Source organism: Sciurus carolinensis, chromosome 2 (genome assembly GCF_902686445.1).
Source record: "Sciurus carolinensis chromosome 2, mSciCar1.2, whole genome shotgun sequence".
NCBI lineage: Eukaryota > Metazoa > Chordata > Mammalia > Rodentia > Sciuridae > Sciurus > Sciurus carolinensis.
Genome location: NC_062214.1, coordinates 80,414,968 through 80,441,755, shown reverse-complemented (window position 1 = coordinate 80,441,755; position 26,788 = coordinate 80,414,968). Strand labels below are relative to the sequence as shown.

Below are 26,788 nucleotides of genomic sequence, written 5' to 3'. Positions count from 1 at the left end.
ATCACAAATATTCATATCATACAATGTATTTTCATAAAAAGCTTTACTTCTTAAATCAGCAGCAACAGCAGCAGCTTCTCCAGCTGATTAAATTCACTACATCTTTTTTGACTGTGCCTATCAACACTGCCGAAGACAAAAATGGCAAATATAGTTTGGCCAGGAAAACCCAGGTTGATGAAATCAGTTAGTGATGGATTAGAAGAAGTGACACCTAATGTTTCAGATTACTGTTCAAATTCTCTTTGGTAACCATTAAAGACAGAGGTGAAATATAGTAAGGAAATTTCATGACACTGGTGAGTGGGCATACAGACAAAGAGAGAATTAAATACTAATTGTGCAAGTGTCTGATAAAAGGAAAATTTGCAACATTTCAATTATTTAAAATACGAAGTATACATACATACAAACTTTTTCAAGTAAAAATATTCATAACACTTCATCCAAATTAGAGTACAGAAATCTCATATGTAATTAAGTAGGATTTATGTGAAGAATAAAATGCTAATATTTACTATGCTTTCCACTTTATAATTCATGAATAGTAATACATCTATTTGTTTTGTGAATCTGAATTTTTTTCCCATGTTTTGAAGGTTACCAACATCAAATCAGGTACAAGGACTACAACCTCAAGATAAATAAGTTTTTAATTTGAAGAAATAATTTTCTTAATTTAATAAAAATCAAAATACCTGTAAAAGAATATATAAGCTGGATGTGGTAACACACACCTGTAATCTCAGTGACTAAGAAGGCTGAGGCAGTAGGATTTCAAGTTCGAGGCCAGCCTCAGCAATTTACTGAATCCCTAAGAAACTTAGTGAGACCATGACTCAAAATAAAAAATAAAAAAGGCTGGGGATGTGGCTCAGTGGTAAAGTGCCTCTGGGTTCAATTCCCCAGTACCAAAAAACAAAACAAAACAAAACAAAAACAAATCAAACAAACCTAAAGAAGAGTACATAAGAAAATTCTTTTTCAAATTCCCACTGTTATTTCAAGTAAACTTTGGTTCTTTTTTTGTTTGTTTGTTTATATTTTTAAATTTTGTTCTAATTAGTTATACATGATAGTAGAAATGCATTTTGACACACTGTAAAACTTTGGGTTCTTCTATACAAATCAATAAGTATTTTTGGACAGGCTCCATGCAAGGGCTTCATGTTAGGTAGTATGGGGTTGGATACAAAGATAGAAACTAGACCACAGAGAGGTATACCTGCAGCAAGATCATAATCCACCACTGTGAATAACAGGAGTACCGAATAACCTCAACCCCAGGCCAGATCAGCCAAAGCATAGAAGTACTGAGAGCAATGAGGGTTAAAGGAAGGGAAATAGGGGTCTGAAGGATGATTAGGGAGTATGAGAGCCACAAAGAGGAGGGTAGGAAGTGAAGAACTGTGTGAGGGGAGGGAGGGAAAGCATTCTCATCGCAGAAACAAGAGCACAGGCCTGAGGCAGAGCAGGGCAGGGCACCTGGAGGAAGGGCGTGTATGCTACCTGGAGTTAAGGTATTTAGAAGTTGGGACTTAATTATGGAAAACCCTGAATGCGGAATTCCAACGAGATTTAGTAAGCAACAAGGAGGCACTGAGCATTTTAAAGCATGAAATTACCACGGCTTTTACCGTCTTATAACCATATATATTTAAAGCATATACACACACATCGTCAACACAAACTGGCCTAAATCTTGTACATGGAGAGGAACACAGGCCTGAATTCTATTGATTGAGTTGAATCAAAGGAAAGGGAAGAGGCCTTTCAGAAAAACTACGAATGAGATGAGGGAATAGGAAAGGAGGTATAGGAATTGAGCTACTGTTGGTTGTGTTCTATTGACATTGTAGTTATTCATTTTAGCCAGGCAGGGTGGTGCATGCCTGTAATCCCAGCGGGCCTCAGGAGGCTGAAGCAGGAGGAGTAAGAGTTCAAAGCCAGGCTCAGCAATTTAGGGAGGCCCTAAGCAACTCAGTGAGACTCCGTCTCTAAATAAAACATAAAAAAGGGCTGCTCAGTGGTTGAGTGGCCCTGGGTTCAATCCTTGTTATCTAAATAAATTAAAAAATAAATAAATAAATAATAAATTAAAAAAATAAAAAGATAAAAAATTTCATCTTAACCAAATGCTGGATTACTTAAATAACATCCTGAGAGTGAGACTATGGTATTTGGTGATGATAAACTATGATCAATTCAGACCCTTCATCTGGTTCTCATTTCTATATTTCCCTCTGAATTCCAGCCATCTTTGGCATTTAAAGCCAAATTCTCAGACCACAGGAACAGATTGGGGCTAGGGCGTGTAGTTCAAAGGCAGACTCACGACCTAAGTGTCTGCCATATGTTAAGAACCTCTGAGCTAAAGCAACTCACCCAATGTGAATTCTGGGATAGGAAACACTCTCAATCATTAAACAAACAAACAAACAAAAGCATTTCAAACAACATTATTATAAATAAATGCATGATATATAGACAGGAGGTTATTTACCTCATGATCATGAGTGGCCTGCCGGGCTGCATCTAAAAATATGAAATAAGAAAATATTAAGTCGAAAAAGAAAACAGTAACAAAACGCAAGCATTACACTGTGCCAAACTACAAAACTTGCCAGTATATGTACTTTTACAACATACAATATTTTCCGTTATGGCTTTATTAATGGGTCAGTCAACAAAGGTTACAGAGAATCCAACACCTACAGAGCACACAGGCATAAGAGAATAGCAGACACAGTTCTTATGTGTGAAGAGAACAGGGTGGGAGGGTAGGCAGGAAACCCATACCAAAGGCTGTTTGTACAACACTATGTTTAGATGCCCAAACGTGGAGAAGATGCAATGGCTGAGGCATGACAGACTAGCTGTGGGTGGTGCTTCTTTGGCAGTGTTTCCTGAAGAAGGGGAACTGGAAGCAATACTTATAAGGGTATGATGAACACTTTTAACAGAGAATAAAAAACCATGATTTATCTACTTTGTTCACTGCTGCATCATTAACAGCTAAAAGAGAGTTTAATAGAAGGTGCTTAACAAATTTTTTTTCCCCAGTAATAGGGACAGAACCCAGAGGTGCTCTACCACTAAACTACATCCATAACACCTTTTCCATTTTATCTTCAGACAGAATCTCACTAAGTTGCTGAGGCTGGCCTCAAACTTGAGATCCTCCTGCCTCAGCCTCCCAAGTTACTGGGATTACAGGAGTGTACCAACATGCATGGCTTCAATAAATATTTTCTGAATGCATGGAGGCATGAATGAATGAATGAACAGGATCACTGGAGGCTGGAAGAGATGGCACAGGAAAAGTTTAGAAATGAAAGGTTTAGAAATGTCAGAGCAAGTCAGTTATATAGTTTAGTAGACAGACCTGTTTTGAGGCAGAAAAATGCCTAAACTGAGGATTAGGAAAAGAAGGGCAGGCAACTAATATTGGTCTTGGTATACAAGCCAAACTGTTGATCCTGGATATGGAAATCTATCAGAAATTTCTAAATGAGAGCAAAGTGATTTTTAATACAACTTAAAGATAATACTTGTTCTTTAACATGGATAAAAGAGAAATAATAGAAACATTTTTTATATTTGTCACTCTTAACAGTTATGTCATTATATCATGCATGACAAACTACAAATGAACTTGGTTCTGGTACTGATACCTTGCCTGTGAGATTTGCCTTTCTGACGGTCCTGAGTTTTTCTACTGAAAACCTTGTAGGCTTCTGTCTTTTGATATTGCTCCAGTTCCTTCATGTAACGTTCCTTATCTCTGTCTGCTTCGTCAAGGTAGCGCTAGGAAAAAAATGTGGAGTTACAGTTACAGTTAAGAAACTGAGAGCTCATTTAGGTAAATTATTAACAATCACTTTGAAGAAAACAGGACAATTAGAATATAGAAAAGAGTATTCAGAAAATATGGTTTAAGGAAGAATCAAGAAAGCACTCATGAATAGAACAATCTCAATTATAAAAAGAAATGAGTGATTCTCACTTTCTACCACATTTATTACCTTTTTTAGTTTAATGAAGATAAGTTCTACTGCGATCACACTCATTAAAAATTCAAAGATGATGAGAGTTATTCCTTAACACCACAGACAGAACTCCACATGGCCACTAGAATCTTTAGGAGGTCTACCAGCCACACGGGCACACTTAGTTTTCCCAGGGGAAGGAAAGGAATATTACTTTGTTTTTGTATCCCCAACTCATTTTCAGGGAATGATCTCATACATCAATTGGCTTTTTAAGAGCTACAAGAGTAGAGCACTAAAGCCAGAAACAAAGAACATAAAAAGAATGACCTCATCCTATGTGCCTAAAAATGGACTACTTTGAAAGAGCCTGTGTCTACATACTTTGTTTTATGCTATTAATTATTTAAACAAAGTTCATTGATTTACTAGGACTATTTTGTTTAATGCCTTGTCTTCTTCATTCATCAAAACAGGTATAAGAAAGCATAAAGATATTGCTTCTAAGACAGCTCAAACCAGAGTAAGAAATTATATTAAAAATCTTGTTACACAGGCTGGGCACAGTGGTACATGCCTGTTATCCCAGCGACTCTGGAGGCTGAGGCAGGAGGATTTTGAGCTAGAAGTCAACCTCAGTAACTCAGCGAGACTCTGTCTCAAAATAAAAATTAAAAAGGGCTGGGGATGTGGCTCAGTGGTAGAACACTCCTGGGTTCAATTCCTACTATCAAAAAAAACCCCCCAAAACAAAAAACCCCCAAACTTCCCTCTACTAAAAACCCAAACAAGTGGGCGTGGTGGTCTACACCTATAATCCCAGAAACTTGGGAGGCTGAGGCAGGAGGATCAAGAGTTCAAAGTCAGCCTCAGCAACTTAGTGAGGCCCTAAACAACTCAGCAAGACCCTGTCTTAAAATAAAATATAAAAAAGGGCTGGGGATGTGGTTCAGTGGTTAAGTGCCCCTGAGTTCAATCCCTATTACTAAAAAAAACAAAAACATAAACAAAACAAAACAGAACAAAAAACTCAAACAAACCTACTCCATAAGAGCCAGATGTATGGGATACCTAACTGGCAAATTCTAGGACAACTTAAACACAAAAATAATTAAGTATGGCAATAAGTTATTAACCATTAGAAAAAAAAATCATACCATTAATAAAAGATATAATACAACCCAAGTTTATCGTAACAAAAATAACCAGATAACAAACAAAAGGGGGAAGGAGGAGGCTCTTGCTTAGGTTAGAGAACTAAAAGCCAACTCATAAATGTGGGGGCAGTGCTAGAGCTCAAAAATCATCATTTTCCAACTATAATGATAAAGACTAGATTAGGTAAAAATCATCAATAGATGCTAAATTCAGGGGAAAATTATGATGTGGAAGAGGCAATTTACATGTTCTTAAAATGTCTCCCATAGATTGCTCACTAATTATAAGAGAGAACTTAAAACATTTACCAGGTAAACAAAATTAATATCACTAATGAGGAACAAAAGGATACTGTGTGCCTATGTGTGAGACAACACACAGAGGGATACAACACTACCTAATCAGTATTCTGACCATGAATATGTAGCTGCAATCTAATCACAAGGAAATATCAGACAAACACAAAATGAGGAATGTTCTGTTAAAAGTAAATTAAAAAAAAAAAGGGGGGGGGCTGGTGGTGTGGGAAGACAGAGGGATTATATTCTTAAAAAAATATCAAAGTTATAAAAGACAAAACAAGTTTCTGGAAATAACTCAGTTTAAAGGAAGCTAAAAAGATTTGGTTAAAGACAAAAGTGGACATTAGACTAAAACCTGTATCAGAGATGAAACTTACAAAGGAACAATGTTACCTCAATATATGGATGAAGATTGTTATATTACTATAAAATTATGAAGTTAGTAATTATAGTTATGTTAAGAGACTATCTCTATCCTTAGGAAATACACACTGAGCTTATCATGGGTGGAGGGATACAATGTATGTAATTTACATTCAAATGATTCAGAAAAAAAGTTCTGTGTATGTGTGTGTGTGTATATATGTGCAAGACAGAAAGAGACTGGATGTGTGGAAGCATAGTCCTTATGCAAATGAAGAAATAGGATAAACTATGGTACTAATAGGTGAAGTTGCATAAAGGGTATGTGGATACTATATGTACAGTTTTTATGCTTATAACTTTTTGTGCACTTGAAATTATTTTCAAATAAAACAGTTAATAAAACAAAACCAAACACAAAACCCCTGTCCTACTCAAGTAGGTTATCCCCAGAGATAACTCTTACTTTTGCTTTTTGTTAAAACACTTCTGCATTATCTGAAAAAAAATTTTAAACAAGGAGCAGTATTAATTTTGAAATAAAAAGAAAAAAGAAGAAAACAACCAAGTATGTTCAGTCCACGATCCCATTGTTTTGTAAAGCCAAAACAATGGCTGATATAAACTGCTTTCTATGAGCTTTCCACCACAAAGACAGTTTCAAATTGCAACTTAATCTGATCTCTTTGAAAATTTCTGAATTCAATTAATTCCCAAGAGAAGAATTTTCAATTTGGTTTTAGTCTGGAATTCATTTTAAAGAATGTAAGTTATAAAAGAGTTTAAGACAAAAGAAATATAGATCTTTCAGATACTGGGAAGGGTGGGGACTTTTAACACAAAGCCAATTCCACAATCTCTATCCTTACTTTGCGTTAATGGCATTTCACCTGGCTCATGGCTATCTTGTCCTTAATTTCCCTCCAATCGCTTTAACAAATAGATTTGTTTCAATTTGGCAACAGATAGTTTCTGTCTTAGAGAAGAGAGAATTCAAGTAGTTCTTCCTTTACTTTCCCATAGTGGGTTACATTTGCCAGAATACTAGTTAAATTATTAAGTAGTAAAATCTTTTTCCTAAACAAAATTCTTATGTGAATTGCAGAATTTTATCAAAAGATTTTTTCCTCATTTAATTCATAACTTTTCATTTACCTCAGTCAAATACATTACATTGATAGGTTTCTTAATTTCTCAATATTGAACCACCTTTCAAAATAATCTTATATGAACATGCAGCATATAAATCAGATACAAGTGGAACTGGTTTGGTTAATGGGATTCCTAGAGTTCTTCCTGCTCATATCTGTAGCAATCCCGCTGTAGTTTAAAAATCACTGTGCTAGAGAAAAGAGTTATGAAGGGCCTTGTTATTCTGTGTCTGCTAGGTGCTGTGACAACATTGAAAAATCAACTGTCTAATCCTCTTTGTTTTTCTGACAGAAGTTATTTTTGAGATATAATCAAGTGCAAGCAAAGGATCAAGAGTAGGAACAATTAATTACCTGTTTTTCCTCAGGAGGCAGTTTACTCCATTCATTCCCTAACATCCTTGTAATTTCTGGAAATGGAACCTCTGGTCTTTTTGCTCGAAGCTGTTCTCGACGCTCATTCATGAACCGAACATATCCTGTAAGGGGGGATTTGGGTGCATTGCTGTCTCGAAGAGGTTTCTTCCTCTTTCTCCCTTTGGACCAACCTCCTCGTTTACTTCTTTGCTATAAAACAAAGGAAAAAAAAAAAAAAAGACCAAACAACAATGATCACCCCAAATAACCCAACAACAACAAACATGAACAAAGAAAGCAGGACAAGAGTTGCATTTTTCTGTGAATAAGGCCCTGGATATTCAAAGCTTTCCAGATGTGTCATAGGACAAATGACTGTAATGTTGAGTAAGAAGGGATTCCAGATAGTTCACTTGCAGACCTTTTGAGGCACCACATCACAAACCTCAAAAGATGAGTCTAGGGGGTGCCATGACCATGCCAGTTTTGGCCTTCATATGTATGTAACAGGTCCTGAGTCGGACAAGAGAATATTCCATGCCCCCCTTTAGTATTGGGATTGAATCTAGGGGTGGGATGCTTTATCACTAAACTACATTCCTAGCCATGTTTAAAAAATTTTTGAGATAAGATCTCACTAAATGTCCCAGACCAGCCTAGAATTTTTATCCTCCTGCCTTAGTTTCTCAAGATACTGGGATTATAGCCATGTACCACTGTACCCAGTTACAGATGAATATTCTAAGTGAGAATATTCATACATAGCACTGTGTCAGAGAGTCACAGATCAGAATAAGATGTCACAATGTCACAGATCAGAATAAGATGTCATATACATAGGACAAAAGAAGAGACAAGCTGTATCACAGGGATCAAAAATAATTCATGCCAAGTGTTTTTCACTGATACTATTTGAAAAGTTTTTCTTCCACAGCAAAGAGCATATAGATTTTTAAATTAATATCTATGTCTTGAAAAATTTCAATAAGTGTAATATACCCTAAAATTAAGACTGTTCTTTCACTTGATGATTTGTTCCTTAAGATGTATGTTTTACGAAGTCAGAGGTCTTTATATATTGAGTTATTAGTTAAGTTGAAGACTAAATCAACTTTAAAAAAGCTAAAAAAAAAAAAGGTGGGGGGAAACTGCAGTTCTACTGATGTTTTACCATGGGCTTTTTTACTTGGCCTTTTAAATGAGAATTAAGGTACATCCAATTTTTTGCTTCACAATTTAACATACACAGAACCTATGTAAGTTAATAATGTTTTATGGATACAAGAATTTTTTATTTCAGAGAAGAGGAAGATAAGAAGGGACAAAAATATTAAGTATTAATTAATTATAGTATGGTACTCCTCCAAATACATAAATATGGTTCAATAATTCCCAGTTTGGGGCTGGGGAGACAGCTCAGCTGGTAGAGTGTTCGCCTCGCAAGCACAAGGCCCTGAGTTCGATCCCCAGTACTGCAAAAAAAAAAAAAAAAAAAAATTCCCAGTTTGGAAAATGGTGTATTTGGTAATATTTATTTAAAATAAACCTGGTAGCGTTAAAGCTACTAAGAGGGTTGGACATGTAGCTCAATTGTAAAGCATGTGCTCAGCATAACCAAGGCCTTGGACTCAATCTCCAGTATCACACATACAATACACACACATATAAAATAAATAACTAAATCTACCAAGATTTTAAAGTTGTTTAAGAAACTTTACTTGTTCATTACAACCTTTAAGAATGCCAAAGGTAGGCTGGGTGAGGTGTGCACACCTGTAATCCCCATGGTTTGGGAGACTGAGACAGAAGGATTACGAGTTCAAAGCCAGTCTCAGCAACGGAGAGGCGCTAAGTAACTCAGAGACCCTGTCTCTAAATAAAACATAAAATAGGGCTGGAGATGTGGCTCAGTGTTCAAGTGTTCCTGAGTTCAATACCTGGTATCCAAAAAAAAAAAAAAAAGCCAAAGGTAGCTGTGTGTGATAGTGTGATAGGGTACACCTATAGTCTCAGCTATTCAAGAGGTTGAGGCAAACGGATCACAAGTTTAAGGCCAGTCTGGGCAACTTAGTGAGACACTGTCTCAAAATAAAAAATGAAAGGAGTTGGGGATGTAGTTCAGAGATAGAACACCCCTGGGCTCAATACTAGTACTACAAGGAAAAAAAAATAATGCCAACAGATAGATGAAAAAAAAACAGTTCTTTTAAAATAATAAAATAGACATAGACAAAAATCAATGATGATGTTCTTTCCTAAGTAAAAAAAGAAGAGTAGCTTAAAACAAACAATGTAGCTTGGTGGTAGCATGCATCTATAGTCCCAGCTACTCAAGAGGCTGAGGCAGGAGGATCACTTGAACTCAGGAATTTGAGATCAGCCTGGGCAATACATCAACACCATTTCAAAACAATAACAAAAACACAACCCCCCCCCCACACACACACACAGTGTAATCAGTCATTTGTAAGGCACACTGAAAATCCAACTAGGGCATTACTGCCCAAGCCTATATGGAAGCGTCACGTGAAACAGAAAAAGGTAGCTTATATGGGAGGGTGAAGTTGGTGATGATATAAAATATTTGGGCACATATGGCTCCATGCTGCAGTGCTTGAAGAGTAGAGTGGGGTCCTGAACCAAGGATACATGAACTTCTCATTAATTACTTATTTAATTAAATCATTCATTCAATCAAGAAGTATTTGTTGATTTTATTTGTTTGCAGTCCTAGGGACTGACCCCAAGGCCTTACACATGCTAGGCAAGCACTCTACTACTGAGCTACATCCCCAGGCCCAATAAGCATTTGTTGAGTCATCTAATATGAAATAGTTATAATTTTTTCTTTTTTAGTATTGGGGATTGAACCCAGGGGCACTAAATCACTGAGCCATATTACCAGCCTTTTTTTATATTTAATTTTGAGATAGGGTCTCGGTAAGTTGCTTAGGGCCTTGCTAAGTTGCTGAGGCTCGCTTTGAACTTGTGATCCTCCTGCCTCAGCCTCCCAAGACACTGGAATTACAGGCATGCACCATTGCGCCTGGCTATAATTTCTTAAGCTGGGGGAAAAAACAGTCTGTCATTAAAAGCCTTAATATGGTTCTATCTAAAATAAGAAATATACAATAGAAAATTCTGTAGGTATCATCTCAAGAAGGTAAGAAGACAGATGATGAACACCTCAATCAACACCTTCTTGATTGACTGCACAGTAACAGGAGACCTTAGCTTACCTCATCTTCATGCCTCTGTTCATTGCCATCTGCAGTGTTTGAAGACTCATTCTGAAGCAACTGACCTTGGGACAGATCCTCCACAAATTCTGGATTGTTGGTGGACGATGTAGTTCCACTGCCATAAGGAACCTCTGGGTGTGTTAATCTGAATAACAGGCAGAAGTGCATAAGTTCAGGATCAACGGCATCAAAAACTTTTATTTACAAAGGTTCAAGAGCAATTTTCCTGCCAGCAAAGCACATGCCGGTACTTGAATTAATTCTCCCACTACAATCTGTACAAATGTAAACAATGTCTCTATAGAAGTTACAGTACCTTTGAAAAAATATTTTAGTGTTTGACTGAATCAGGATGGTGCCACAAAAACTCCTACCAAAAACAGATACAATCTCTTTCCTCCAAAAAATGACCACTCCTCTCTACATAGACTTGTTTTAGTTCTGAGGCTGCAACAGAATCTGAATTTTAGATGCTACCTTTCATGTATCTCTGATATGAAGGGGAAACATTATTCATGGGTAAGATGAATAGACTTGGGATCTGTGGAGGCAGTTTGTCCCCACCACAAAAGAGATTTCTTAAAGGGCATAAGAAATAACTCTATGGTACATAACACAAGTTATTTCTCCTTGGATTACAAGAAAAATAAGTTCACTAAGTTCAAAAATGTTTTGTTTTTGAGGTACTAAAGATTGAATCCAGAGCCTTTCACATACCAGGCAAGTGCTCTACCATTGAACTACACCCCTAATTTAAGTATAAATGTAAATAAATCAGGTAGACATTTATTTTTGTTCCTACTAATCTATTGTAGATGAGTTAGCAAACCAAGTTTCATCCTTCTGAGAAGTGGACAAAGAAGGTATAAATGATGGTGGAGATTGATTTATTCTATCACATGTGAATAAAGGAATGGAAGAAAAAGTGGGTTGTTGGGGGCTGTGTTGCGTGGAAGGCGCCGGGATGGCGCTTGGCAGTCAGCCAGACGTTGCTTTGATCACATCGGCAGTGAGGTTGACAGACATAAGCACACCCAGGTGATTTGTCATTGGCTGTATCCAATTAAGTCCACGCACACGACATGTGCACAGGTGCTCCTGCTCGTGCCTGCTCGTTTTGACCTTTGCCATGATGGGGCAGCTAGCTCTCGCCTAATCTCTGCATAATTGGCGTCAGCCCTACCCTTCGCCTCCTGGAGGGGATATAAGCCGGCTCTCCTCGAGCGCCGGGGTTTTTTTTAGAGGTCCGAGGTTGGAGGTTGGAGGTTCCAGTTCCCGAGTTTCCTGATTCATCAATAAACCGTTCCGAATTCAAGAGCCTCGTTACTCTTTTGTCCCCCGTGCCAAATTGACTCCACTGGACGGCGTCAGTGGGCAACATGTGCTAGGGAGTCCTCCCTGCTCCCACCCAGGGAACTGAACCCAGGGGCCCTTTACCACTGAGCTACACCCCCCCACACTTTTTTTTTAATGAGACAGGATCTTGCTAAGTTGTCCAGGCTGGCCTTGAACTTGGCAATCCTCCTGCCTCAGCCTCCTGAGTTGCTGGGATTACAGGTGTGTGCCACTAACCCCAGCAGGTTTTTTTTTTTTTCAGGGAAGAACTGGGAAGGTTGAGAAGGGCAGGAAGAAAGGCAATAGAATAGCCAAAGCAATCCTTAGTGAGAAAAGTGATTCAGAAGGCATCAGAATACCAGACCTTAAATTATACTACAGAGCTGTAGTAACAAAAACAGCATGGTATTGGCACCAAAACAGACATGTAAACCAATGGTACAGAATAGAAGAGACAGAGAGAGACAAACCCACAAAAATACTGTTATCTCATACTAGACAAAGGCACCAAAACATACATTGGAGAAAAGATAGCCTCTTCAACAAATGGTGCTGGGAAAACTAAAAATCCATATGTAGTAGAATGAAACTGAACCCCTATCTCTCACCATGCACAAAACTCGAAATGGATCTAGGACTTAGGCATTAGACCAGAGGTCCCATACTTACTAGAAGAAAAAGTAGGCCCAACTCTCCATTATGTTTATTATGTTGGTTTAGGAACTGATTTCCTCAATAAGACTCCAAAAGTGCAAGAAGTAAAATCAAGAATCAATAAACAGGATGGTATCAAACTAAAAAGCTTCTTCACTGCAAAGGAAACAATCAAGAATGTGAAGAGAGAGCCTACTGAATGGAAGGAAATCTTTGCCACCTGCACCTCAGATAGAGCATTAGTCTCCAGGATATATAAAGAACTCAAAAAACTTAACACCAAAGAAACAAATAACCCAATCAATAAATGGGCAAAGGAACTGAACAGACACTTCCCAGAAAAAGAAATATGAATGGTCAAAAAATATATGAAAAAATATTCAAATCTCTAGCAATTAGAGAATTGCAGATTAAAACTACACTGAGATTTCATCTCACTCCAGTCAGAATGACAATTATAAAGAATATAAGAAACAATAAATATTGATGAGGATGTGGGGAAAAGGTACTCTCACACATTGTTGGTGGGACTGCAAATTGTTGCATCCACTCTGGAAAGCACTATGGAGATTTCTCAGAGAACTTGGAATGGAACCATCATTTGACCCAGTTATCCCACTCCTTGGTCTATACCCAAAGGATTTTAAATCAGTCTACTACAGTGACACAGCCACATCAATGTTTATAACAGCTCAATTCACAATAGCCAAGCTAGGGAACCAACCCAGCTTGTCCTTCAATGGATAAAGAAAATGTGGAATATAAATACACAATAGAATATTATTCAGTCATAAAGAAGAATGAAATTATGGCATTTGCTAGTAAATGAATGGAACTGGAGAATATCATGCTAAGTGAAGTAAGCCAATCCCAAGCGGAATGTTCTCTCTGATATGTGGATAGTAACCCACACCAAGGGAGGGTGGGGAAGGGAAGAATAGAATTCCATTGGTTAGACAAAGGGGAATGAAGGGAAGAGTGGGGGGAGAGGACTAGAAGAACAGTAGAATTAATCAGACATAACTTTCCTATCCTTGTAGTTGAATGTACGACCAGGGTAACTCTGGATCATGTATGACCACAAAAATAGGATCCTATTTAGAATAAGTTTTACTCCATGTATGTATAATATGCCAAAATATATTCTGCTGTTATTAGTATCTAAAAAGAACAAATAAAATTTTAAAAGGGCAACAGAGTAATATTCAGTTATTATTCTGAAAGAATACATACTCCATAGGGTTGTTATAGGCACCAATTACAATATAAGTACTAAAAAATGTTGCAGAGGCACAGTAGTGGGTATGATGAATTTTATATTTATGGAGAGGCTGTTAAGGAGGATTTCACCAAAGAGGTTTTAAAAGATGAATAGGTATTCATTAGGTGAACAACATCATTCCATTCCAACAGAATAAAGGAAGACCTATCAGAACGGTGTGTAATAGACTAAGTAAGAGATAATGCAGGAAGATGGAGGTAGGAGAGAAAGCTAAGGGATAGAAAGGAGAGAAAGTGATGATTGATTTAATTTAAATAGTGGGGAAAAATAAGAGTCAAAGGTAATTCTGAGGTTTCTAAATTGGTGATTATGTACTTAATATAAATCAAGCAAAAACAGGATAAGTGTGTGGACAGAAATGAAGAAAACACATGAGAGACAGGCCTTAGCCCACAGAAATATCAGCAGTGCTAGAAGGGTTAGAAACGCTGGGAAAGGTATGATGTTGACCAAATTATATTGACAGTCATGTGCATATGAATAGGTAACAACAAGTCTCACTACCAGAGACCCTGCATCTTATAGAAGAAAAAGTAGGTCCAAATCTTCAACTTGTTGGCTTAGGATCAGACTTCCTTAACAGGACTCCCATAGCACAAGATATAAAAGCAAGAATCAATAACTGGGATAGATTCAAACTAAATAGCTTTCTCTCAGCAAAGGAAACTATCAGCAATGAGAAGAGAGAGTCCACAGAGTGGGAGAAAATCTTTGCCACTCATACTTCAGATAGAGCACTAATTTCCAGAATATATAAAGAACTCAAAAAACTCTACACCAAAAATACAAATAACCCAATCAACAAATGGGCTAAGGATATGAACAGATGCTTCACAGAAGAAGATCTATAAGCAATCAACAAATATATGAAAAAATGTACACCATCTTTAGTAATAAGAGAAATGCAAATCAAAACTACACTAAGATTCCATCTCACCCCAATTAGAATGGCGATTATCAAGAATACAAGCAACAATAGGTGTTGGAGAGGATGTGGGGAAAAAGGTACACTCATACATTGCTGGTGGGGCTGCGATTAGTGCAGCCACTCTGGAAAGCAGTGTGGAGATTCCTTAGAAAAATTGGAATGGACCCACCATTTGACCCAGCTATCCCACTCCTCGGCCTATACCCAAAGGACTTAAAATCAGCATACTACAGAGATACAGCCACATCAATGTTCATAGCTGCTCAATTCACAATAGCCAGACTGTGGGACCAACCTAGATGTCCTTCCAATTGATGAATGGATAAAGAAACTGTGATATATATGTATATACAATGGAATATTACTCAGCTATAAAGAATAATAAAATTATGGCATTTGCAGGCAAATGGATGAAAATGGAGAATATCATGCTAAGTGAGATAAGCCAATCTCAAAAATCCAAAGGACGAATGATCTCACTGATAAGCGGTTGATGACACATAATGGAGGGTGGGAGGGGGGCAAGAATGAAGGAAGGAGGGACTGTATAGAGGGAAAAGAGGGGTGGGATGGGAGGGGTGGGGGGGAAGGAAAAAATAACAGAATGAATCAAACATCATTACCCTATGTAAATGTATGATTACGCAAATGGTATGCTGTTACTCCATGTACAAACAGAAACAAGATGTATCCCATTTGTTTACAATAAAAATAAATTTTAAAAAAATATGAAAAAAAACAAAAACAAAAACAAAAAAGCCGGGAAAGAAGACTTCAAGAGAATTAGGACACGACTGCAGGGGACAAGACAGGAAGACTTTAAAGAAGAAAAGGTGTTAACCAAGTAAAAAGCTGCAGGTGTCAAATAGGATAAGCTAAAAAGATTGATACATTTGAAGATCTAAGGGTCTCTGGCAATTTTAGGGAGTAAGTTTTTGTGGAATTGGAATAAACACCAGACTAGAGTGGACACAGAAATGAACAAAAGGAGATGCACTCTGTACTGAAAATGAAAGAAATCACTTTCCTGACCTTTTGTAGGAAACACTGTTGATGATTTAAAGCAGGTAGTTCCTAGACTTTTGAGGTCATTTTAAAAAAGAGTATGTAAAAAATCTGTGAAACCAATGCAAATCATGTTCTCTGAAATGAAGTGCCACCAGAGATCCAGTTTGATCTTGGTGGTATTATTTTCCAAACATTTCAATCATTTCAGATGTCTTAGGCAACTTGTTATTTCGCTGTCATTTTCTTTTCTTCTTTCTTTTTCTTTCTCTTTTTGGTGCTGGGGATTGAACCCAGGGCCTTGTGCATGTGAGCAAACACTCTACCGACTGAGCTGTGTCCCCAGCCCTCACTGTCATTTTCATTTCAACTATGCCATCAATTTTTAAGCTATTATATTTTGTATATTCTTCTTTTAGTAAAATATGACAATAAGTTTGGGAAAGAGTTCCCTTGACTGAAGTGGACAGGCATCAGAAGGGAGTGGTCAAAGCCAAAGTCTTTGTTACCATGAATGAATTACCCCTGCTCTCAGCCAGAGCCAACAACCTTCTGTTTAGGCCCTTGATCTCACATTCTCTTGTCTAACGAGGGACAGCATTTTTGACAATTCTGCCCTCTCTGGCATCACTAATTCTTTCCTTTCTACAGGAATGGGCCAATCAGTAGACAAGTGTAATATTATTACTTTTATCTTAAAATAAAGCAAAATGAAACAAAACAAAAATACTTTCTCCGTCTCACTTCTGAAATCCTGATTTTTCTCCTTTCCTGTGCAGAACTCCTGGAAAGACCTGCTTGTACCTCCTCCAATCTCTTCCATCCTCTTAAACCCATTCCAAGGGACATAAGAACTTGCAACTCTGTGTAAACCACCAATGACCATGCTACATCCAAATAATTTTTAAGACCCCACCTTATCCAATCTACCAGAAGCATGTGACACAGATCTCTTCCAATCCGTTCCCTTTTTATTCATTTTACTTGGTTTTCAGGCCGCCACGTGCCTCTGGTTTTTCTGCTACCTCTATAAGTACTCATTTTGGCCTTTGCTAACTCTTCCTTTTCTGTCTGTCTTCTAAATGCTGGAGTCTCTCAGAGTTCAGGTTTTCAAGATTTTTTTCTCTTTTCTAACTGCTGAGTGCTCATTTTTTTTGGTGATCTCATCTAGTCTCAAGGCTTTAAATATCAGCTACATGCTGATTCTCCTGTTTGTCTTTCAAGCTTAAACCTCTCCTAACTTCAGAACCTGGTATCAATCAAACTTCTTATTTGAAAACAAAATTACAAAAAAAACCTTCCTATTTGACATCTTTGTTTAGATGTCTGGTTTTCTTTTTTTTTTCTTTTTTGTACTGGGGACTGGACCCAGGGGTGCTTAACCACTAAACCACATCTCCAGTCTGTTTTTGTATTTTTATTTTGAGACAGGAACTTGCTAAGTTGCCTAGGGCCTTGCTAAGTTGCTGAGGTTGGCTTTGAACTTGTGATCCTCCTGCCTCAGCCTCCAGATCCACTGGGATTACAGGCGGGTACCACTGTGCCTGGCTCCTGATCTTTTTTATTTTGAGATAGGGTCTCACTAAGATGCCCAAGCTGACCTCAAACTTGTGATCCTTCTACCTCAGTCTTCTGAGTTGCTGGGATCACAGGCATGTATCACTGTGCCCAACTAGATCTCTAATAAGTACCTCAAATTTAAGAGTTCCCAAACTCAGCTCCTATACTTTCTTTACTACCTGTTCAGTTTCCTCATCTAAGTTAATGGCAGCTCCATCCCTCTGGTTGCTTAGGCCAAAACACTGGAATTGTTTTTGCTTTTGTCTCCCTCCTCACATTGCTCATCTGGTTTCTCGGGCAAATCCCATGTGGCTTGTCTTCAAAAATATGTCTAGAATTTTCTACTTCTCACTGTCCCCATTCTCAGTGTCTTTGAAACAGACTCTAATGAGTGTGCCCCTACTCTTCCACCAAAAATATTCCTGTCAAAGTCACCAGTGATCTTTACCTGGTTGATTTCACCCTCACCTGAATGATTTCAAGAGCCTCCTAACTGGTCTCTTTGGTCCATCCCCACTGTTCCTTTCACTATTATCAACATTACAGTCAGAGGGATCCTATTAGAAATATTCAGATCACATCACTCTGCTCAAAACCCTTCTATGTTTTGCCATCTCAGAGTAAAAATTAAAGTGTTTGTTCTTCCATCTGAAGACCTACTTAATCTAGGCCCTCACTTTTCAAAGCATGGGCCTCATATTAGCAGTTCTGGCATTACCTAGGAGCTTGTAAGAAGGGTACTCTGGCCTAACCCAGGCTTTCTAAATCAGAACCTGGGGCGGGGTCGTAGCTCAGTGATAGAGCGCTTGCCTCTCATGTGTGAGGCACTGGGTTCAATTCTCAGCACCGCATATAAAAAAATAAATAAAATAAAGGTCCATAAACAACTAAAAATATTTTAAAAAATCAGAACCTGCATTTTGAGAAGATCTCTAGGCAATTCATACGTACATTAAAGAAGCACCTATGTGGTCCCCTCTGGTACCTCCCCCTGGTACACTCCAGTCTAGCCACACTGGTTCCTGGCTATTTCTTTTTTTTTTTGCGGTGCTGGGATTAAACCCAGGGCCTTGTGCTTGCACGGCAAGCACTCTACCAACTGAGCTATCTCCCCAGTCCCACTCCTGGCTATTTCTATGAAGCAGAAACATCCTTATCTCAGGGCTTTTGCACCAAGTGCTACCTCTAGAAAAATCTTCCCTAGTTAGCTGCATGCTAGTTGTATTATTTTCTATCATTACATTACTTTCAGATCATTATTCAAGTTACTTTCTTGTTAAATGTTTTTTGGCCACTGTGTCTAAAACCATACCCCCAAACCCTCTGATTCCTCTTCACCACTGTATTTTTTAATCATATTTCTTATCAGTGTATCATGTATTTACTTGATTTATCCTGTTTAGCATTTGACTTCCCCAGCAGAATTTGAGCTCTAAAGAGGCTAGCTAAGATTTTTGTTTGTTCTGATCACTCCTTTAGAACTAATGCCTAGAAAATTATCACATAGATACTATAAAGATCTCTCTCTGTCTCTTTTTTTTTTGTAATGGGGATTGGACCCAGGATGTTTTACCAGTGAGTCCCATCCCCAGTCCTTTTTTATTCTTTCTTTTGAGACAGGGTTTCAGTTAGTTGCTGAACTTGCAATCCTTCATTTGCAGGTATGTGACTGGCACTCTGAAAAGTCTTTATTGAAGGAACTGGATTTGGTAACTATGCAGCCTTTAGAAAAGTTTTGGAGAACAGTTTCATGTAAGTATCAAGGACAGAAAGTAGATATTAATGAGGTGAGAAATGAACATTAGGGAAGGAAACAATTATAGAGTGTAGTCTAATTTTTAAAGTGCTCTAAAGAATATTAAAATAATTTATCTTAGGAATTAGCTAGCACTTTAATCTATTAGCTATATTTCCTCTTTGGCAAATAACTTCTAAATATCTAGAAAAGATAAAAATTCAAGTGAAACAGAGACTTTTTAAGGAAAGAGGTGAACTATTTCTATTAATTCTTTTCTATATTCCTTTATTTATTTTTCCAAAGATCCCACAGATGGGGTGGGAGGTAGGGACAAAAAGAGCAGAAGTCAGCCAAATCTCCTAAGCAGCTTTTTAAAAAAAAATTATTTATTTTTAATCTTTTCATACATGTGTATGATGTCTGTCTCATTCTACTGTGATCCTAAGCATCTTGAATGAAGAACCACACTAAGGGGTGGGGCTGTAGCGCAGTGATAGAGTGCTGTCCAGCACGCATGAGGCTCCATATTCAATGCCCCGCACTGCAACAAACAAATAAGAAAACTGAAACATTTAAAAAGCTGACCTCTGAGAAAAAAATTATTTTAACAACTGCAGCAATTTGAACACAAAACGAATTTGTTTTTTAGAGCTAGCTCTGTGGCAGGTGTTTCGTTAATGGTGACTATGTGATTTTCTTAATTGTAGTTATAGTCGGTATCCTACATATTGCTGTTACCAGTTCACAGGAACCAGAGCTTTGCGAAAGACAGCTGAAAAAAGACTACAAAGCGGTTTATAATGGCTCTCGCTCTATTTGAAAAGCACAACTAATGCACCTTCTATTCTTATGATACAAAACTGCCTCTTTTGCACCTCATACTTTGTCAGAAGCTTTGTAGTGAAGTCTACACAGAGGCCCAATGTCCCAAAGCAGCTGCTCACCCAGTTGCAGCCAGATCATTACTCTCCTTGGAGCCGTCTTCATCTGCAAAAAGGGGCGGCAGGGTGGAACTAGTCATCAAGCTTTCCATCTTCCTGAAAGAAAGAATAAAAAATAATTAATGGCTTAATTACTTCCAGTTCAAGTTCTACTAATTTAAGAGCCAGGCTTAACTTTACCATATCAGCTGCAGAACAGAAACTGACCTAAATATTTTCCTGACTTGGACAAATCAATTTAAACTCTCTGGTTATGGACTTTTAACTCTAGTCTTATCAACTGACCAGTCAAAAAACAAGTTAGATTTTAACAACTAGTAAGTGGTTTGGAAAAGTCCTTTTTATTCATCCAGAGTATCTTCAAAAGTACCCTTCATTTCCTGCAGAAATTGTTAAGCAGAGTAACTCAAAAGCATTGCAACCTTGAGCAAGGTATTTAACCTCTTTGAGCTACAATTTCACCATCTTAGACACAGATAAAATTGCTGCCTTAACCTACAGGGTTGTTGAAAGGGATTAAACTGAAAATGCCTCATAAAAGAAAGGCTAAGATAGTAAGTGCTTTGAGTATTATCATATAAAGAAAAGTACTGTCATTACAGTATTACCAGTTCTCAGTCCCACATGAATCATGCTTAGATTAAATGGCGACAAATGGAGTCCTCCAAAAGGAAATAATACAAAGGAAGTGGAGGATGGAAGGCATACTGATGTGGTTCTGAGTCAAAGAAACCACACTTCCAGGTCAGAAATATGCTCCACTTCACTATCATACCATCAGCAGAAACAGATGCACCTGGGTACAGGAAACAGCTAAGCTTAATGAAGAAAACAAATAAATCACAAGAACCTGAGGTTATCAGACCAAAAGGATAAAAGGACAAAGTGACAAAGAGAGTAATTTCATTTAGCATATCACTACAAAGAAATTTTTTTTTTCCTTTCAAGGCTCGCCACCAAGGACTTCACCCCACAAAGCTAAAAGTAGCAGTTTCCCATTCATTATGAAAGAGATATTCAAACAAAACATTCAGTAGTGACCCCAAACATCAGCCCCTTAAGTGGAACTGTAAACCACTCGAAGAAAAAAGAGGGCCTCCATCAACTGGTAGAATTGAGAAGCAAATTATGAGAATTCATTTAGGAGCTCCCTCAGCAGTTCTTTCAGGTGCTGCTGCTTGGGAGACCTAGTGAAACAGCAATTAAAGGAAAGCACAGCAGCCACAGCCAAGTTAGGATTCTTTCAGCTCTGGGAAATATTAAGAAAATGCAGACAACCACAATACCATGTTCTCAATGTCCAGTTGAGTGGTTTCTCAAATGCTAATACTGATGTTTTGCTTCTTGTTCTTACTTATTTTCACTTCTAAATGTATTATTTAGCAGACCAGCTCCATAAGTAGCTTACCAGCTTAATGTGACAAAAAAGCATCTCAGCATATATCATACCCATTACAGTGGGTAAAACCTGGAATGCAGAGAGGAACTTCTGCCATTCAGTCACAGAACAGGGAGTTTAAGCCACGTGTAGGGATGCTCAAACCATTTTCAAGACAGAATGTTTATAAGCAGAATAGCTCTAACAATTCCACAGAATTCCATTCTACATGCTTTCTAGAATGATCCTAACTCACATGTACTTGAATTTTAATTCATATTATACAAGACAGATGAAATCCCAGGCTTTCAGAGCTGCTAACTTTACCTTACACCAGTGCCAATGCTCATTTCACCAAAAGAAAACTATCAATTCCTGCATTCTTCCTTGAATGTCTATTCACCTTCCTAAGTAAACCTCCGTCTGTGCTTTAAAAAAAAAAAAAAAGAAAAGAAAAAAAAGAAAAGAAAAGAAAAAGAACAAGAAAAAAGAAAACAATCACACAGAGCCTAACTGTACTGGGCAATCATTCGAACAGCCAGGTATAGACCTTCAAACCTTAAAAGGGCTCAGTAGACTAGTGTCTTTCTAAAAGTGTCCCTGGAAATTCTTGGCTTTTCAAGAACCTCAAGATTCTGCATTTGAAGCTCTTGGCATTGCTCCCACACCTCCAAAGTAGACACATTATCTCGTGGGAGACAAATGAAGTGTCTTTTCATTCACTATGCCAACATGACCCTCTTAAGAATGTAACCCAGATATCTTTGGTCATTTTTGAAAATTTGGGAGGCAGCTGGACAGCATAGCCTTAACCTTAACAACATATAAACAGATCATATAAACAAAGGAAGTTCAGAGAACACATATTTCTTTCCCCTGCCCCTCTCTCTTAAAGTTTGTTTTACTCAACCCATATGGCTGCAGATATTTTCTCAGTGTTTCTGAGTAGTCAGGTCCCTAAGAAATGAGTAATAAAGTGGGTGGAAGGTGAGGGGGCCAAGAACAACAAAAGAAGGAAATGAAGAAAAGTCCAGTGAAACCCAAAGGTCTCTGAACTAGTCTAATAAGTTGGAAAATAAAATGATTCCCAAGAATATGGCATGGATCCTGCAAGAATGTGCTTTCATTTGGTCTGTGAGAGGGTGATTCAAACTGAATCATGGCTACTAAGTCACTGAATGCCAGAAACCATTCAAGTGCAGCATCTGTGCCTGATAAAGCCCCAGTACAGAGGTAAAACTGAACTTTGAAATCCTATGCAAAGCATTTAAGAAATGCAACGAATGCTCCCCTGAAAGAGGAAAGAAGACATATTCGTTCAAGACAAAACAATATACAAGTCTGCTTCTCCACTGCAGTTTACATAGTAGGTCTATCATGCCAATGTTTCCTTGCAGAGGGAACTTACCCAGTGAAGGTAAGCTTCAGAAACGGTATTACTCAGGGGCTTACACTCTGAACCAGCTTTGGTAAACCAAAGATTCCCTGTAACACTAATTACACACACACACACACACACACACACGCGCATCTACCAAAAAATGAAAGGTCAATTTAAGATATTTTAATAATGATTACAAAAATTGTAATGAGAATTATATTAAGTATAATTACTGACAACACATTCTGTATCTGGAGAGACAAATCATAATCAGAATACTGCTTTGACCAATTTGGGATCAGAACAAAGAAAATTAGGTGGAGTTTGAGAAATTTTGCTTTGGAAACTTTTCCTGTGGAAGGGGACAATCTCATCAATGAGACTACGTTGCTCCAAGTGCTGAAGCATCATTTGTACTTCTGTTTCCTGGGGCTGGCTCTTTCATGCCCTCTCTTTTCTTTACACGTGTCAGTCCCACTTCATTAGGTCCTCTCATGGAGATGCTGCGTGACTCTTCCCTAAAACACCACTCTCCAATCACACCAGAGCTGAGAGGAGGGATTTTGCCCTCCTCCTTTTCCATACTTCAATCCTGATGGCAAAAACTCGCAGGTCCTTTAAAAACCAGGTTACTTGGCTCAAGCTTGAATTAAAAATCCTGGACCATTTCTATCATTTCAGCTTTCTTAATTTCTCCTACTACAACTGACCTTCTCCTCACTGACCCTTGATTTTCTCTTCCTTGTCCAGCTGGGATTCCATAGTTACATTTCAAATGTTCTTTTGCTAACACTGTTTTTTTTTTTTTTTTTTTTTTTTTTTTTTTTTGGGTGGTACTGGGGACAGAACCCAGGAGCACTCTTATCACTGAGCCACATTTCCAGCCCATTTCATGTTTTTTTCTTCTTGAAACAGGGTCTCATTAAGTTGCCTTGAACTTACAATCCTCCTGCCTCAGCTTCCTTAGTGTGGATTAGAGAGGCACATGCCACTGGGCTTGGCTTGCCAACACTTCAATTCCCTCGCCTTGCTCTTTTTCTGTATACTTCATGTAGATCAACATTAAATTCTGGCTTAAAATGGAGGGGAAAAATGACAAAATAAAAAATGTTACTATAAATTTATAGATTCTAACTACAACTAACCCCTCAGTGCTCTCAGTAATCTTTCTACATATTCTTAGGATATTTCCTAGCTGCCACTTCATCTCCATCAATGTTACAACCCAGTTCAAACCTAACTCACCCAAAAGCCACCAACCCAGCTTCATCTTTTTATATTCCCCATTCCTATACCAAACAGCATCCTAACTTGTTTTTTTAAATATAGTCCATCATCCACACTGTAGGTGGCTCCACATCTGCAGATTCAACCAACTGCAGAATGAAAATACTTGGGAAAAAAAATTGCCTCTGTACTTTCACTGTCATTGTTCCCTAAACAATACATTATAACTATTTACATATGATTTATGCTGTATCAAGTATGATAGAGATGATTTAGACTGTATGGGAGGATGTGTGTAGGTTATATGCAACTACTATACTATTTTATATAAGGGACTTGAGCATTTCCAGAATTTGGTATGGGGACGGGTTCTTGTAGTTAATTCCCAAGGGATATCAAGGAGCAACTATCATAAAATTTACAATTGTAAAGTATCCAGTTTGCTTATTTTTGGTATATTTATAAGATTGTGCAATCAACACCATAATCAATTTTAGAACATTTCTATCACCCCAGTAAGAAACCTGATACCCATTAGCAGTCAGTTTCCATTCTCTCCTCTTCCTGATCCTGCACAACCACTAATCTATTCTTTGCCTTTACGAATTTACCAGTTGTGGACATTTCATGTACAGTAAATGAAATCATACAATATGTGGTCTTTTGTGTCCAGCTACTTTTATTTAGCATACAGTTTTCAAGGGTAGCATGTACATTTCATTCCTTTTTATAGTCGAATAATATTCCATTCTATGGCTATAACACATTTTGTTTATCCATTCATCAGTTAATAGACTTGGGCTGTTTCTGCTTTTTGGTTACTGGAATGTTGCTGCGTGTGAACATCCATGTGTAAATTTTTATATGGATATATTTTCATTTCTCTTGGGTATATACTGAGGAGTAGAGTTGCTGAAACATATAGTAAATTAATTTTAATATTCTGAGGAAAAGTTGAACTATTTTCCAGAACACCAGCACCATTTTACATTCCTACTAGCAATGTGTTATGATTCCAGTTTCTTCACATTCTCACACACTTGATTCCAGCCATCCCACTAGATGTAAAATGGGATCTCATTGTGACTTGGGTTTGTATTTCCCTAATGAGTAATGTTGTTGAGCATCTTTTCATATGTGTATTGGCCATTGTATAGTGTATCTTTTTTTGAGAACTGTCCATTCAAATCCTTTACCCAGTTTTATATTGAGTTAGTTGTATATTTGTTGACCATTTGGGCTGACATTAGACCATTATCAGATATATTATTTGCAAATATTTTCTCCCATTCTCTGGGCTGTCTTTTCACTTTCTTGATAGTGTCTTATGAAGCACCAAGGCTTTTAATTTTAAAGCCCAATTTTTTTCTCTTTGGTTGCTCTAGGCAACCATTGCCTAAACTGGGCACAGTGGCACACACATACAATTCCAGAAACTGGGAAGGACAAGGCAGGAGGATCACAAGTTTGAGGCAAGAGTCAGCAACTTATTGAGACCCTGTCTCAAAATAAAAATAAAAAAGGACTGGGCGTGTAGCTCAGTAGTACAGTGCCCCTGGGTTCAACCCCTAGTCCCTCAAAAACAGAAACAAAACAAACAAAAAAAAAACATTGCTTAATGCAAGGTTGTGAAGATTCACTCCTATAATACTTTTTAATTTTTAGCTCTTACTTTTATTTCTTTGATCTATTTTGAATCAATTTTCATACATAATGTACATAGAAGTCCATATTCATTCTTTTGCAAGTAAATTATCAGGTTGTTTCAACGTCATTTGTTGAAAAGATGATTCTTCCCTCATTAAATTGTCTTGACATCCCTAAATTGCTTTCTACTTAAAAAAAATACCATGTTCTCTCACTTCCACATCTCATAGCTGCTATTTGGTGTCTGACATTTGGAATACTTTGGTATTCCAATTCCTTTTGTACTGGCTAATTAATTACTCATCTTCCAGGTCTCACCTCAGATGAGCCTTCTTTCAGTATGTTTTCCTGGATCAATCAAGCCTTTTAAGCACTCCCAGAGAACCCTGTTCCGAATCCCCATTATAACATCTGACTCACTGTCAGAGGCACAGCCTTGTTTACCTTTAAATTCCCCTCAGCCTAGTTTTGAGCACACCAATGGTATTTGTCAAACATATATTTGATGAACAAATACAACTATGGGCAGACTTTGCTTAAAATCCTTTGTCCCTCAACTGAAGGAAGCTTCTTATACAGAAGGCTGGATTCTGCTGCCCAATTTGTTTCCTCTTCTACCCAGGTGAAAAAGCAATGACAAATCACTGCAAGAGTACACATCATAAGCAGAATACAGAGAAGTTCATGGCCAAGCAAAGAAAGGAAAAGGAGCAGAATGAGGCTAAAGACAGAAGCTCTAAGTGACTGGGGGAAAGGGAAAAGAATTCATCAGAAATTTGTTTAGAGTCCAGTTGATTTGTGTATTTTTGTTATCACTTAATTTATAATTTTTGTTTCAGAAGCAAATATTCATGTTGTGCAAATTTCTGATTGCCCTTGATGTAGAGAGACTGATAGAGAAAGTATGATGGGTTTGATTTTTATATCAAATTATCAGGCCTAGAGAAATGTCTTCTAGAAGTGTTAAAATAAATGTTCCTACTGTATATTTAAAATACAACAAACAAACAAACAAACAAACAAACAAAAACCCCGGGGCTGTGAAATATTTCAAGTGTTGTAGAAAAAAACAAAAACTGAAATTCTGCACCCTGCAAAATTATCTTTCAAAAAATTATCAGACAAAAAAATTTAGGCAATTTATTATCAA

General features: G+C 37.6%; 1 protein-coding gene across 2 annotated transcripts in view; it reads right to left on the bottom strand.

Moving 5' to 3' along the window:
- Hmg20a (high mobility group 20A) overlaps nucleotides 1–26,788 on the bottom strand; it is a 70,587-nt gene that overhangs the window by 11,094 nt on the left and 32,705 nt on the right. For both annotated transcript variants that reach the window (XM_047540866.1, XM_047540865.1), the window contains 5 exons: nucleotides 20,009–20,101; nucleotides 10,560–10,707; nucleotides 7,318–7,530; nucleotides 3,675–3,807; nucleotides 2,504–2,535 (listed from right to left, as the gene is read on the bottom strand). In XM_047540866.1, the coding sequence (XP_047396822.1) occupies nucleotides 2,504–2,535; nucleotides 3,675–3,807; nucleotides 7,318–7,530; nucleotides 10,560–10,707; nucleotides 20,009–20,097 (615 nt within the window). In that variant the 5' untranslated portion in view covers nucleotides 20,098–20,101. The remainder of the gene's footprint in view (nucleotides 1–2,503; nucleotides 2,536–3,674; nucleotides 3,808–7,317; nucleotides 7,531–10,559; nucleotides 10,708–20,008; nucleotides 20,102–26,788) is intronic.